The 12,859-nt window shown below is 33.0% G+C and overlaps 3 protein-coding genes across 7 annotated transcripts in view; 1 reads left to right on the top strand and 2 right to left on the bottom strand.

Moving 5' to 3' along the window:
* The window catches only part of Pbgs (Porphobilinogen synthase), a 2,663-nt gene extending 786 nt beyond the window's left edge, over nt 1-1,877 (bottom strand). Inside the window, exons 1-5 of one of the 2 annotated variants that reach the window (XM_083099539.1) lie at nt 1,394-1,877; nt 948-1,053; nt 626-773; nt 229-448; nt 1-142 (exon numbers count right to left, since the gene is read on the bottom strand). The exon at nt 1-142 is cut by the window's left edge and continues 91 nt beyond it. In XM_083099539.1, the coding sequence (XP_082955665.1) occupies nt 1-142; nt 229-448; nt 626-773; nt 948-1,053; nt 1,394-1,463 (686 nt within the window). In that variant the 5' untranslated portion in view covers nt 1,464-1,877. Of the gene's footprint in view, nt 143-228; nt 449-625; nt 774-947; nt 1,170-1,393 lie in introns of both variants that reach the window. The other variant, XM_083099540.1, reaches the window with a different exon arrangement.
* A 1,246-nt stretch (nt 1,878-3,123) lies between these two features.
* On the top strand, nt 3,124-5,820 carry LOC145971641 (nucleolar complex protein 4 homolog B). 2 transcript variants are annotated; one of them, XM_083099537.1, is made up of 7 exons: nt 3,124-3,369; nt 3,462-3,564; nt 3,733-4,146; nt 4,336-4,380; nt 4,459-4,494; nt 4,621-4,819; nt 4,949-5,820. In XM_083099537.1, exons 1-7 carry the CDS (start codon nt 3,232-3,234, stop codon nt 5,439-5,441), a joined length of 1,428 nt encoding a protein of 475 aa, XP_082955663.1. In that variant the 5' UTR covers nt 3,124-3,231; the 3' UTR covers nt 5,442-5,820. The 2 variants fall into 2 exon arrangements, with proteins under 2 accessions (XP_082955663.1, XP_082955662.1); XM_083099536.1 differs by having other exon boundaries at nt 4,459-4,819.
* Nucleotides 5,821-6,141: 321 nt separating this feature from the next.
* Nucleotides 6,142-12,548, bottom strand: Mps1 (dual specificity protein kinase monopolar spindle 1). 3 transcript variants are annotated; one of them, XM_083099528.1, is made up of 9 exons: nt 12,464-12,480; nt 12,154-12,295; nt 10,408-11,552; nt 9,933-10,144; nt 9,287-9,839; nt 8,963-9,123; nt 8,656-8,867; nt 8,033-8,422; nt 6,143-6,941 (listed from the first exon to the last, which is right to left on the bottom strand). In XM_083099528.1, the coding sequence occupies exons 3-9, from the start codon at nt 11,520-11,522 to the stop codon at nt 6,912-6,914; spliced, it is 2,673 nt and encodes an 890-aa protein (XP_082955654.1). In that variant the 5' UTR covers nt 11,523-11,552; nt 12,154-12,295; nt 12,464-12,480; the 3' UTR covers nt 6,143-6,911. The 3 variants fall into 3 exon arrangements, with proteins under 3 accessions (XP_082955656.1, XP_082955654.1, XP_082955653.1); XM_083099530.1 differs by lacking the exons at nt 12,154-12,295; nt 12,464-12,480 and adding an exon at nt 12,079-12,132 and having other exon boundaries at nt 6,142-6,941; XM_083099527.1 differs by having other exon boundaries at nt 12,154-12,548.
* Between the last annotated feature and the right edge of the window lie 311 nt (nt 12,549-12,859).

Raw genomic sequence — 12,859 nt, 5'->3', positions numbered from 1 at the left:
AAAGGCCCATAAAGCCCTGATGCGAATTTTATAGCATATGATAAAACTGCTACTTTATTTGAATATCCGGCAGTAGCTAGACCATGTTTTATTGCACCTATCCTGCCATCCATCATATCGGATGGTGCAACAATCTGTGCACCTGTAATGGTTTAAGTTTTTGAAATAATGATACATACATAATTAATTTTATAAGTAGATAAATTTAAAAAATGTATGAACTCTTACCAGCTTTTGCATATGACACAGCAATTTCAGCAATCCTTCGAATACTGTCTGTATTATTTATGCTACCATCGTTATTGAGGATACCACAGTGTCCATGAATTGTATATGGGCATAAACAAACATCACACGCTATCAATAAATTGGGGAACTTTCTTCGCAATAATGGTAAAGCTTGAATAATAGGATTCCTTGCACTGTCAGCGTTGCTTCCAATCTCATCCTAAAAAAAAAATTGATAGAATTAGAAATATAAAATTTTATTAAATATTTAATTGAAATCAAAATATATAATGATAGAAATAAAAATTTAAATAAGATAGTTGATATTTTAATATATTTTTATATAATTTCAGAGAAACATTCTTTCTCTACTTTTATTGCAATTTGTAGGTATTACCTTTTCAAGATGTTGCAAAATGCCAAATAATAAGACAGATTGCAATCCTTTTGCAACTAAAGGTGTTAACATGTTTTCTAACTGATTAATACCATAACGATATATACCAGGCATACTACTAATAGCATCTTTAGCATTTTTCTCATCCCTAGAAACATAAAAATTACATTTCTATAATGTTACAACAAGCAAAAATATATATACAAATTAATACATTTATTAATAAATTTTTAAATTATATTTATATTTTATACAAGGATTTTGTGTGATATGTATTTGCATAAATTACATTATTTAAATAATAATCAGATACTATACTTACGATATGAATATGGGATACATAAGATTATTAGCAGTGATCTCTACATTTGGCGACTGCCACTGTCGTAAGACAGGATGAAAAATTCCACTATGAAGAGTATGCTTAGCTGGAACCATTGTCATTTTCATTTTCTTTTAATCTTTACTTTGTGCTCACAATATGTATTTACAATGATTCTTATAATTATATATATTGATCACTTGATTTTTATCAATGCAATACCTGGACAATCCAATATGTAATGTTTCAAATGTGTAAAAAAATGTTATCACAACTGATTAAAATCAATAAATATATATATGTATTATACATATATATAGATAGCAATATTAATTACATAAATTTATCTATTTATCATGCTAAACAAATAAGATTTTTTCTCCTTCTCTAATAATCAAGAACTAAACGCAAGATTGGCTAAATTGAGAGTTTTATGAACAACGTACCGTGCATTTGACATAGAACATTAGGAGACTCATGAAAGGAACCGAGAATAATGCATAATGAGCGTGACATGCAGAAAATCTCATGCCGCGCTAAGATATTCGCTAAGATTGTGATATGATGTAACGCGCGAAGATCGCAAGATACTATTTATATATATTTAAATTTTTATTGCAATTAATAATATTATAATTGATATAAATAATTCAGTATTATTATATTATATTAATTTATATGTATTCAAAAATACTTTATTATAAACATATATTTTTTTATATTTTAAATTTATATTTTCGTTCTCGCATGTCGTAAAATGTTCAATAATGAGCCTTTGACCTTCGGCGAAATATAAAAAATTCATCGGAGTTTCTCGCGATTACAAATAATGAGTTATTCCATGTGATTTATTTCGTAATATGGGAATTGTTGGGTCTGTTCTTTTTAGCTACACTGCTGCACTAGTGCAATTAGTTAGAGTGAAAGAAAGTATGTTTGTTTCTTTCCAACTTATTGGCCGCATTCAGCGGACTCAACCGCTAAGTAGCAATCGAACATGATTGGTTTCTACTTTCAGGTCCGACCAATCAGCGTCGAATTACATCGGAAAATCTAGTAATGTTGCCCAACTGTTGAATCTGCTGAATGCGGCCATTGCACTTGTGTAAACTCATTGGCTGCGTTCAGCAGAAAAAGCTGCTTTGCAACTGTTGTAAAATTCGTGAATCTGATTGGTGTATACTCTTAGATTCAGCCAAAATGAAGAGCATACACCAATCAGCTCACGAATTTTACAACAGTTGTAAAGCAGCTTTTTCTGCTGAACGCAGCCATTTTTTTTTAATAATTTCACATTCGTACCAACTTGTTTTTTCACACTTGCACCAACAAAATTTTATATACATAACCTGTATTAAATACATATACGCATACATAGTTCAAAAAAGTGCGTTCAGCAGAAGACATAAGGCCATCACACACGAGTATTAAGCCGCCATATTGACTTTCATAACATAATACTCGATGCTCATTGGTCCATATGGTCTTATGTTATGCATATGCAGCTATGCAATTTTATGTGTGATGGCCTATATGCTGCTAGCAGCGCCGCGCAAAGCGCTTCCTAAACTGCTTTCTCTGCTGAACGCAGCCATTATTTGTAATCGCGAGAAACTCCGATGAATTTTTTATATTTCGCCGAAGATCAAAGCATCTGATTGCGGCAAAAGGGGAAACATTTCTACGTTCTGATTGGCTGCGCAGCTTGAATGAAAGAGAATTTAAGGAAGGTATTGACCAATCACAGTTGAATGTAAGAAGACTAATTGAATATGATTGATTAATTCCTCTTACGACTAAAGCGGCGTCTACAATGAGATTTTAAGGAGACCTAAGGCGTAAGACTTAAGAAATTGACCAATCACAGTCGAGTATTCTCTTAATTCTTGACTGTGATTGGTCAATTTTTTAAGTCTTACGCCTTAAGTCTCCTTAAAATCTCATTGTAGACGACGCTTTAGGCTAATATTACATTTGTCGTACGACAAATTTTTTAAGCGCATTGATTGGCTGCGGGATAGTAATTTTTTGAGTCTTTAGAAACTTTTTATTCTACAGCCAATCAATATGTTTAAAAAAATTTGTCGTACGACAAATGTAATATCGACTTTAAAGCTTACTACATGCATTGTAAACCCGGCCTTATAGCCTAACTTAACACAACCCAACCCTAATCCTAACCTGATCTAACCCGATCTAACCTAGACAACAGTTGGCTGTCTTCGGCTACCTGCTGCCATTAATACAACCTCTCGCGAAGTCTCCTCTCGAGAGTAGCATAGCGATGACGGATGCAGCGGGCTTGCCGGGCGCCACCACGGGTCAGAGAGCGATGTCGAGGCTACTGCGGCAGCGGGCCCAGGAGTTTCTCGCCTCGCGGAAACATGCGAACAACCTGGTAGACATAATCGGCCATTGGGACGTGAGTGAACCGTTTACGAGCTTACGTTTTTGATGTCGTCTGTTTTTGATTAGGACGCGTCGCTGAAGAATCTCACCCTTTTTCATTTGCAGGAATCCACCTGTTTATGCTTGCTTACGATAGAAACGATATTCGTTGAGGTACTGAAACGCGGCGACATGTACCTCGAACATTCGATAACTCTCATCATCTCAGGTGAGTCTAGGAAAAAAAACGTAATTGTTAGTGGTCCGATGAGTCTTTTTATATCAATAAGATGAATAAGGAATATAGAAGCATTATATATATTTATTACATATTTATAACATCTAAAAAATGTTTCTATGTACCTTGAAATTTATATTTCTAACATATGTGAAATAGAACCTAGCCCCGAATCCCGCTATATAACTTGGCTAAGAAATTGCTACGAGGAAGTTTGGAAAAAGATACTGGCATCTATGGAAAAATATAAATCGACTATTCAACTGCAAGCCCTTACCACTGCGATAAAATTGTTGGCGGAAGAGGGTAAAGCATCGTTGGAGCCGCGCGACCAAACGGGTTATTATTTTCCATTGCATCGTCTGAAGCCTATTCTTATGACGCTCCTTTCACCTGAAAAGGACAATACAAATTTAATATCAAGGTTCCAAGAGATCACTGAATACCCTGATGCTCTATACTATACATGGAAATGTCTACCCTCTCTTACCCCAAAGAGGCAACCACAAGAAATTTACATTAAGAACCTATTAGAACTTATAGATAAAATACCACTGCCAAAAGAAGGAGAAGGTATAGTTTTTCTCTTTTGAGACTTATTGTCTTTGAGAGTAAAAATTTTTTATGTAAAAAATGATATACATATTATTTATTACATGTAACATTTCAGTAGAATTTCTTGGCTCTCTTTATATTCTTAAGTTCTCAATCTATTTATTTGATATTTATATATTTTTATAAATAGAAACTTGAATATTTCAGAATCTAAAGTATCGGACAATAAGGAGCTCCTGTGTGGGTCACAAGGTAAATATTCTACATTATTATAACATTTTTCATATGATTAATGTTTATGTAATGCTGCCTTACATGTTTTTTTATTAGATGCTACATTCACCTGGGATCAGTCGGCCGTTAAACGTGCGTTAAACAAAGTCTGGGGCTGTGTTATGCATTGGGAACTGACACCGCAGTTACACAAACAATTGTTATTAGTTTTGCTGGAACGAGTCATGCCGCATTTAGAAAAACCGATATTATTGACAGATTTCTTAATGGATTCCCTAGATGTGGATGGTCCTGTCGGTGTATTAGCCTTGCAAGGTGTATTTGTATTGGTCACCAAACATAATCTAGAATATCCAAATATTTTCACTAAATTGTATTCAATGTTTGAACCAGAAATTTTTCATACTAAGTACAAGGCTCGTCTGTTTTACTTGTCTGATCTGTTTCTCAGCTCGACGTAAGTGTCCTATACTCTCGATAAAATTTGAATAAATTGCATTCTATTCCTTAGAACTATAAAGAGATCTATGAAACAAAGAACCCGTTTCAAATATGTAAAATTATTACAAACTTTTTATTTTTTCAGACATTTACCGGAAGCGTTAGTAGCAGCATTTGCGAAGCGACTCGCACGTCTAACATTGGTTGCACCGCCAGAAGATATCCTAATAATTCTGCTTTTCGTGGGTAACTTATTGCTTCGACATCCAGGATTAAAGAGGCTGATCGATCACCCACAGGGCGGCGAAGTCGCCTCTGGTGCAGGTGATCCGTTCCTCATGGAGGAACGCGACCCATTACTGAGTAACGCGTTGCTCAGTAGTCTTTGGGAGATCCGAGCGTTGCAATGGCATATCCTTCCCAGCATTGCCAGCGCAGCGCGTTTTATTCGCGAGCCGCTGCCTTCGGTTGAGTACGATATGGCATCTGCGTTGGAGCGCACTGGTGGCCATCTCTTCGATCGCGAATTGAAAAATAAGGTCAGAGAAATCATGCTGACGTTCGAAAGGCCAAACTCCATGGCACTGTCGAAAGGAGAGAAGCTATTGCAATATTGGCAACTTACGAGCACGCATTGATCCCTTCCTTTTGTATGCAACGTGATCGCCAGAGTGCAATATACGTGAGTGAAAAGCATCAATCCTCGCCGTTCAGGCGAAAAATAGACATTTTGCGTTTTATACAACGTATTTATGACAAGCGAAAGACATGGCAGTGTATTTTTCCGCGGTGTTGAACATCCGTACTTAAAATAACGAGTTTGTGTGTAATTTTTTTGATTCGCACAAGCGAAAGAAAAGCTGCTTTTCGTTGTTTATTCATCTGAGTTGTACGTAAAGCGATAGTTTATGTATTTTACGCGTAAACTATCTTGCGAGACTTTCATAATATATTCAACTCTTTCGCTGGTTCCTTGTATAACTTTAATAAAAAACACTGCTACCTTGTTATGGCAAACTTCTTTGTCAAACTTGCTTAGATAGAGTAGAAAATTAACATATAGGAATTTCGATATATCATTGGCTTCTATACATATACATATATCGATTAAGCTAACATCAGCAATAAATTAATTCTTCTGTCTTCATACATTTAACTTCACTACACAACGGTAAGTAATTTAAAAAAAAACCAGTTGTGTGTTATACTTTATTGTTATAATTTAAACCTTAAAACATAATATAACATCGAAAAACGTGGTACAATAGAATCTATACATAACGCAAAACTTCATATGTATATATTCCATAATGTGATTTATTCATAACATCAAGCACATTATTAATAAATTATAAAGACAACACTAATTTATTTTTTGACAATTATTTATCAAAATTATTTAACGAAAAAAACAAGATACGTTCTTGTTTACATTAAAATATTTTTTAAGACTCAGAGAGAACAGAATTGAGATAAATTAATCCGATGTATTTGCCATACTTTAAAACGGAAGAGTTATAAATTTAATGCTTTGAACAGACAAATCAAAATTTTTGCGATGCAGTAAAAAAGAATTGAATTTATCGTTTCTTACATATTACGAAAGCAATAAAGTAATGAAATAAAACCGTGCATGGTTCAATATTTCTAAATAATTTGCACAAATTGCAAAATCTACAAGTGTAAAACACTATCGATTACATTGATTTAACTTTCGCGAATAGCAAATACAATATTTGTATACGAGCGTGAAATACAAAATAAAAAACTGAAAAATATTTTAACTTAACACAAAATTATAAATTTACTTTCTTACAATATTATAATATTCCTGATATTGTATACAAAGTTTCATATTCATGTGATACACAAGCAAGTATAATATTCAAATTCAATTTTATTTATAATTTATTCTCTCGCGCGAATCTGTTACATTTCTCTCTCTCTTCCTATACATATATATATATAAATGTATATTATTTTTGTCATTAGCCTTGTTCTCGATACACATGTTTCCGTATTGTGTCTCGCTGCAAATTGTCTCTTGTATGTATATACAAATATTTTTATGTACATCAGTAAACCGATAATGTATTACTTCGATAATATCATATACAATGTCGCTTTGTGTCCAATATCTGAAAAAATGCAGGATATTTTGTTTAATTAGAGTAATTAAAATTATATTCATTCACAAGTACACAATTGTTCAGAGATATATCTTTTGTAAAAGTTTTTAAATTCTACTGTCAAAACTGGAAGCAAATTAATAATTATAATAATTACATAATAATTAATCTCCATATGTTCAATACAACATAATGCAACATGTACTATAATGAAAGAATCTTTCTAATAATAATTATTATATAAAATTAATATTTATAATTTTTTGAAACTGTTCTTTCATCAAAATTATATAAAAGTTATATTATTAAGTTGTTTTAATATTGTTATTTTTTATTGTTTTTTAATATTGTTATCGAATTGATAATGAAGTACTGGAGATTACTCTTAATATTGTATGGAAAGATCCTCTTTTATATATATAGGTCTATATTCTGAATCCTCTTTTATCGATAAAAGAGGATTCAGAATATGGACCATAATCTTCAGAGTTGGGAAGTAACGCGTTACTTGTAACGTCGTTACCGTTATCGTTACTTTTTTTCGGTAACGATCGTTACTTTTTTCTGTCTGTAACGGTAACGGTAACGTCGTTATATTTTTACAGTAACGATAACGAATTTAACCGTTACTTTTATCGTTACTTTAATTCTGTAATTCTGGATAGTATCTCCTTAGTAATTGAAAAATCTATTTCTATTACAAAACAGTTTGCAAATATTTTGGAAAATTATATACATGCATGATGTTTTTCTCTGTATTCATAAATCTAAAATTTCTAAATTAATAAATGAAAAATTGAATATGAAGAACATCAATGATGGAATAATTTATAATTATCGAATATATAAAAGTAATAATTATATTTTAAAATCAATTATAATAAATACTATAAAATAATAATTATATTTTAAAATAAATTAATTTAATTTTTGTATTATAAAAAATAACGAATTGTTACTTTTTTAGTAACGGTAACAGTAACGAGTTACTTTTCACGAAAAGTAACGGTAACGGTAACGCGTTACTTTTTTGAAGTAACGTTCCCAACTCGGATAATCTTATAAAAAATATTTGTCCTTCAGGACAAAGATGCGCTCACCTGCACCAACTGTCGCCACTCTTCCTCATTCAGAGCTTGCTTTATTTTCACAAGAATGCTCGCCGGAATGTCGGCGGATGTCGTGATCGACGCGACATTTTGCATGGTTGGTACATATTGTACCTGCAATAATTGTGACACCGTGGGTCTCGCTTTCGGATCGTGCTGAAGGCACTTTCGCATCACATCAATCAGGACGGGCGGCGTGCGCTCGTGATTCTGAAGATTCTTGCCGCTCGAAGAGAATGCCGGAAACGAAATGTTCGGTTTCGGATTAGTTATAGCGTTCACCTTTGCCCATTGGGAACGTATGTGTTGAAACGGTGTGTGACCATATACTAGGCTGTACAAAATGCACCCTAATGACCATACATCCGACTTAAAGCTTATCTGTCGAGAAAACGATACTATTCATCTCCACTCGCAACTTATAAATTTTTAATTTAATTTATAATAATAAATATCAACTTTTTAATTCAATTATTCCAATCAAGCTGATTCGGTTTTCAAGCGGAGCGGTTTTTAATTAATAAATGATTAATATATCTTTTTAAGCATTTCTTTAAATGTAAGAAAAAAAGGCATTTTTATCTCGAATTATCTATTTGTTATTTTTGCTCCACCTTGTATTTAACTTTGTGCGTAGGCGAATCCGCACTACCGCCGATGTCCATCAGAGCTTCTGGACTGATATAGTTTAATGTTCCAATTGTACTATTTTTCAGAACAGATGTCATGTCGGAATTTACATTAGAAGCGATGCCAAAATCTATCAACTTAAGTCGGCCGCGTACAAGTAAAAAATTTCCCGGTTTTAAATCCGAATGTATGACTCCTGAAACGTAGAAGCCATATATTTATTTACAGGATAAAATAGCGTTTGTGTTAAATTAATTAATTAATTAATTAAATATATATATATATATATACCATTATCATGTATGTGTTTTACAGCAGTGAGCATTTCTGTCCAATAATACAGAATCATCGTGAGAGAAATTTGCTTTTCCTGGGACATGGACTTCAGAAGTCTGCTGAGATCGGTATCACCCATTTCCATCACCACATAAACCATAGAGTCTGTGATCTCACTAAACAAATTAAATTAACGTTATTAAAGACGTTAATATTTCATTTATATTATTATCAAGATAAAATCGTCAAATTCTTTTCAGAAATGTGTTCTCCTGCAGTCAAAATTATTGCTATCTTCAAATATATCTGATATTTTGCACATTAGCAATGTATACTCACTAATCGAACATTCTGACGACGCAGGGCGCCTGTAATTTATGTAGCATGGAGATCTCGTCCAAGCAGCCTTGAGCCGACTCTTTGTCCATCTTGCTCAAGTCTACGCATTTGATTGCGCGTAACTCACCGAAAGAAATATCCTGCACTCGCAGAACTTCGCCGCTCATTCCACAACCAAGAAAGCCCAGAATCAGATACTCTTTGTTCTTCACACGTAATGTTTTGCCTTGTCGTTGTGGAAGAATGCTCGATGGTATAGTAAATTGTGTGTTCGCCACTCTATCTACGATTTGAGCTTTTTCGCGCTTCTCGCAAATCGGATATCGCTCGTGCGAGTTTTTATATTCAGAGACGATTCCGTGTTTTTCTTCACTATACTTGTTCAGAGTTTGCAAGGAATCTTTTAGGCCTATATTAGACCCAATTATCACATTTCGTTTGATTTCGTTCTTACTCGGCACAGTCTTTGTGCTACCTGCTAGCAATGTGTCAGATATATTGACGAACTGTTTGTTGTCCTTTATTTCCTCGGTAGGCTTTGAAAATTTCGGATCTGAATACAATGACAACTTAATGTAACAACAAAATAAGATATTTAATAATTAAATTATTATATTTAATTTGGACGCGCTATTAATGCGTTTACCATTATGGTAATTAATTTCTGTGTCCATCATCAATTTTACACCCGCTTTCTTGCTTCTATCTTTCTGTTGTAATTCGGATGCAACAGTTTTTGTTTCAGTACATGCGTGCAACGCAACGAGTGGCTTCGATTCCGAAGGATGAACTGCAGAAGAATCGCTATGTACTAGCATAGCATCCGCTAAAGGTTGTCTCACGTTCTTAACATTCGATCTAAAGAAAAAAAAATTAATTACCATTGATGTTCTGCGATCTGTGTTTAAACCAAAAGAATCATAGTTCATTCTGGATATAAAACGCGATAAAAATTCAATTTCAAACAAATTGACAAAAGGTTCATTTTTTTATATTTATTTCAGTAATATATTTATAAATATATTTTTCATCAAAAATAAATAATACTGTGAGTAATACTGTGTTAAACAATAAGTTAAATATTGTTTTTTTAAAGTGTGTAGTAAAATGATTCTACAAACCTCGCGGAGTCCGGCTTCTCTGCAATAGGCGTACAAATTGTATTTCTAGATATTTGCACATAATCTTTTGTAACGAGATTTTTTCCCTCCATTGGTGTATGTCTCGCATTATTATAGTACCAACTGGACAATATTGTGGAAGGAGTTTGAATGTGACTTTTACTTAAATCATCAGACAATTTACTCTGTGGGGTCTGAAATAGTTGCTTATGCGATGTGCATGGATTCGGATGTATGGAACCAATTGGCTGTTTCAATGGAGTTTCCAAGACTAAACAATTAACTGGAGTAGGTAATGATGTTTGCTGAACTTTGTTCAGTGAGGGTGTACTTAATACTATGTGTGTGCTCGAATTTTTAGCTGGCGTACATTTTTCATTCGCTTCATACTTGGCAGTGCTGTATTGCGAGTTATATGTTACAGGATTTATTAAGTTCCCAGATAGGTTTTGAGATATACAGTTAACGGATTCCGATACGACGGTTGGGATCTTGCAAGGCTCCTCGTTGCAATCTTTATTCATTTGTTCATTAAAACCATGCAACACTTCTTTATGCCGCTGGTCCTCTTTGCTTAAATTCAACAAGTGCTCATTATTCCTATGCAGCATTTTATTATCAGTCATTGTGCTACATAGGTGTTCCTCCTTTTTTTTATTCAACATATTGGACATGTAAACATTCTCATGATTCAATTGGGCACTGTTTGTTATCGGTTGTAGGTTTTTATTCATATCAGGATCGCCTTCTTCTTTATTCGCATAACTTTTCTGCATAGAAGAAATATCAGTTGGAATTGCACAATCATTTTTTGGCGATACACATATAGTTTTTGAGAGCCCATCTGTTGGACTGATCAAAGGATCAATGTCTGCTGCTTCATGTACACGTAATTCCCATACATTATCAGCAGAATCACTTGGTACTTCATCCAAATCTGACTCATCTTCAGACACGCGGGGTTTCTCTTCGTTTTCATTATCATCGTCATCTTCATCGCTCTCACACAAATACAAGAGGCGTACTGGTTGAGACTTTGGTAGTGTAATTGACGTTTTGCTTGTATTTGCACTACTAAAACTGTGGCTGTTATTTCCTACAAGATCTGACATCATTGATAATCTTTCGAGAACAAATGTTATTTACTGTAAAAAAAGAAATATTATGTTTTAATAATGTTCAAAATATGCATTATATTCAGATGCTGCTGTTCTATGAAAAAAAAATATGAAAGAAATAAACAGAAACTAAAAGTTTTGAAAATCAATATATATAATCTTTTGATTAATGTATCTTCATATCATAAAGATGATTGTTGCACTTAATGCATATAGCACAATATATTATATATATAAAATATAAATTATTAAAATCATATTAGATATAAATTAATATTAATCTTATTTTTTCATTGCATTATGCTATTAAAAATTCTTGTTTTACAAATTTGTTTAAAAATCTTTTATAAATAGTATAATTATATTTTTTTTTAAAGTATATATATATATTTTTTAAGTATATATATATAATTAAATAAATAAAATAATATAAAGGAAATACATTAATGTAAATATTAAAAAAGATGTTTATAATACATAAATGATACAGTTACAATTGTTTTGAATCTAAAAAAAAAACAGATCATGTAAAAAAATTAAGATTTTTGGTTACTGTCTTTCTCTCTCTTTTCTTTATTGGAGCAGATCTCCAGTCAGAATATCGTAAACTTCCATAGCGAATAATTACCTGAAGAAAAACGTCGCGAATTATCCCTAAGTTATGCTAACAAATATCCATTGGCATAATAGATGTCAGAGTTTTCGGTGATTTTTAGATGAAGCACATGGAAAGGAGACGAAATCAGGATGCTTTCATCGCGGAACATCTTCTAGTATACACATATATACACACACAAACACCTGTCAAACTAAACAGCCCTACTGTAGGCCTAACAAAAAGAAAGACAAAAAGTATGCACGTTATAAGGCCGTCATACGTATAAAATTATTTATATTTATGTAAAATAGTTTTATTTATGTATCCTATGATATATCACTTTGTATATTTATGCGTATCACTTTCAAAACTTAAATATAATTTAAACGTAAACTTTTGGCTCTCTACCGGTTTTTGCTTTACATATGACATTTGAATTCGCAAGGATCGCGCTCATTGGTCGAAATTGAAGAATAGTTTTATGGAGATGTGGGGGAAAGAATATAAAGCCATAATCACACTACGGACTTCGGACTCGATTGCGGTTGGAATTAACCAATCAGAGTAGCCTACAAATTGCTTTGTTCTGATTGGTCAATTTCAACTACACCGAGCCCGCAATCCGTAGTGTGATGACTTAAAGCCTGTATCAGAGACTGTATGGAAGATTGAAATTTGACCAATCAGATAAAAGGACTTTTAGCTCCTTTTATTTTGATCAAAAAGGAAACTTTTA

Source organism: Camponotus vicinus, unplaced genomic scaffold (assembly GCF_025532165.1).
Source record: "Camponotus vicinus isolate PSW18456_S1 unplaced genomic scaffold, iyCamVici1.0 SCAF_5, whole genome shotgun sequence".
Lineage (NCBI taxonomy): Eukaryota > Metazoa > Arthropoda > Insecta > Hymenoptera > Formicidae > Camponotus > Camponotus vicinus.
The sequence above is the reverse complement of the archived record's forward strand: the minus strand, read 5'-3'. Positions and strand labels throughout refer to the sequence as shown.

Bases quoted from the DNA above. Each gene is read 5' to 3' on its own strand.
- LOC145971641 (XM_083099536.1), top strand. From the start codon at position 3,232: ATGACGGATGCAGCGGGCTTGCCGGGCGCCACCACGGGTCAGAGAGCG. The intron at 4,381-4,458 runs GTAAATATTCTA...TTTTTTTATTAG, and splicing joins GCTCCTGTGTGGGTCACAAG to ATGCTACATTCACCTGGGAT. The intron at 4,820-4,948 runs GTAAGTGTCCTA...TTATTTTTTCAG, and splicing joins GATCTGTTTCTCAGCTCGAC to ACATTTACCGGAAGCGTTAG.
- Mps1 (XM_083099527.1), bottom strand. From the start codon at position 11,522: ATGATGTCAGATCTTGTAGGAAATAACAGCCACAGTTTTAGTAGTGCA. The intron at 8,423-8,655 runs GTGGAGCAAAAA...TTTTCTCGACAG, and splicing joins CGCACAAAGTTAAATACAAG to ATAAGCTTTAAGTCGGATGT. The intron at 6,942-8,032 runs GTGAGCGCATCT...GCATTTTTTCAG, and splicing joins AGTGGCGACAGTTGGTGCAG to ATATTGGACACAAAGCGACA.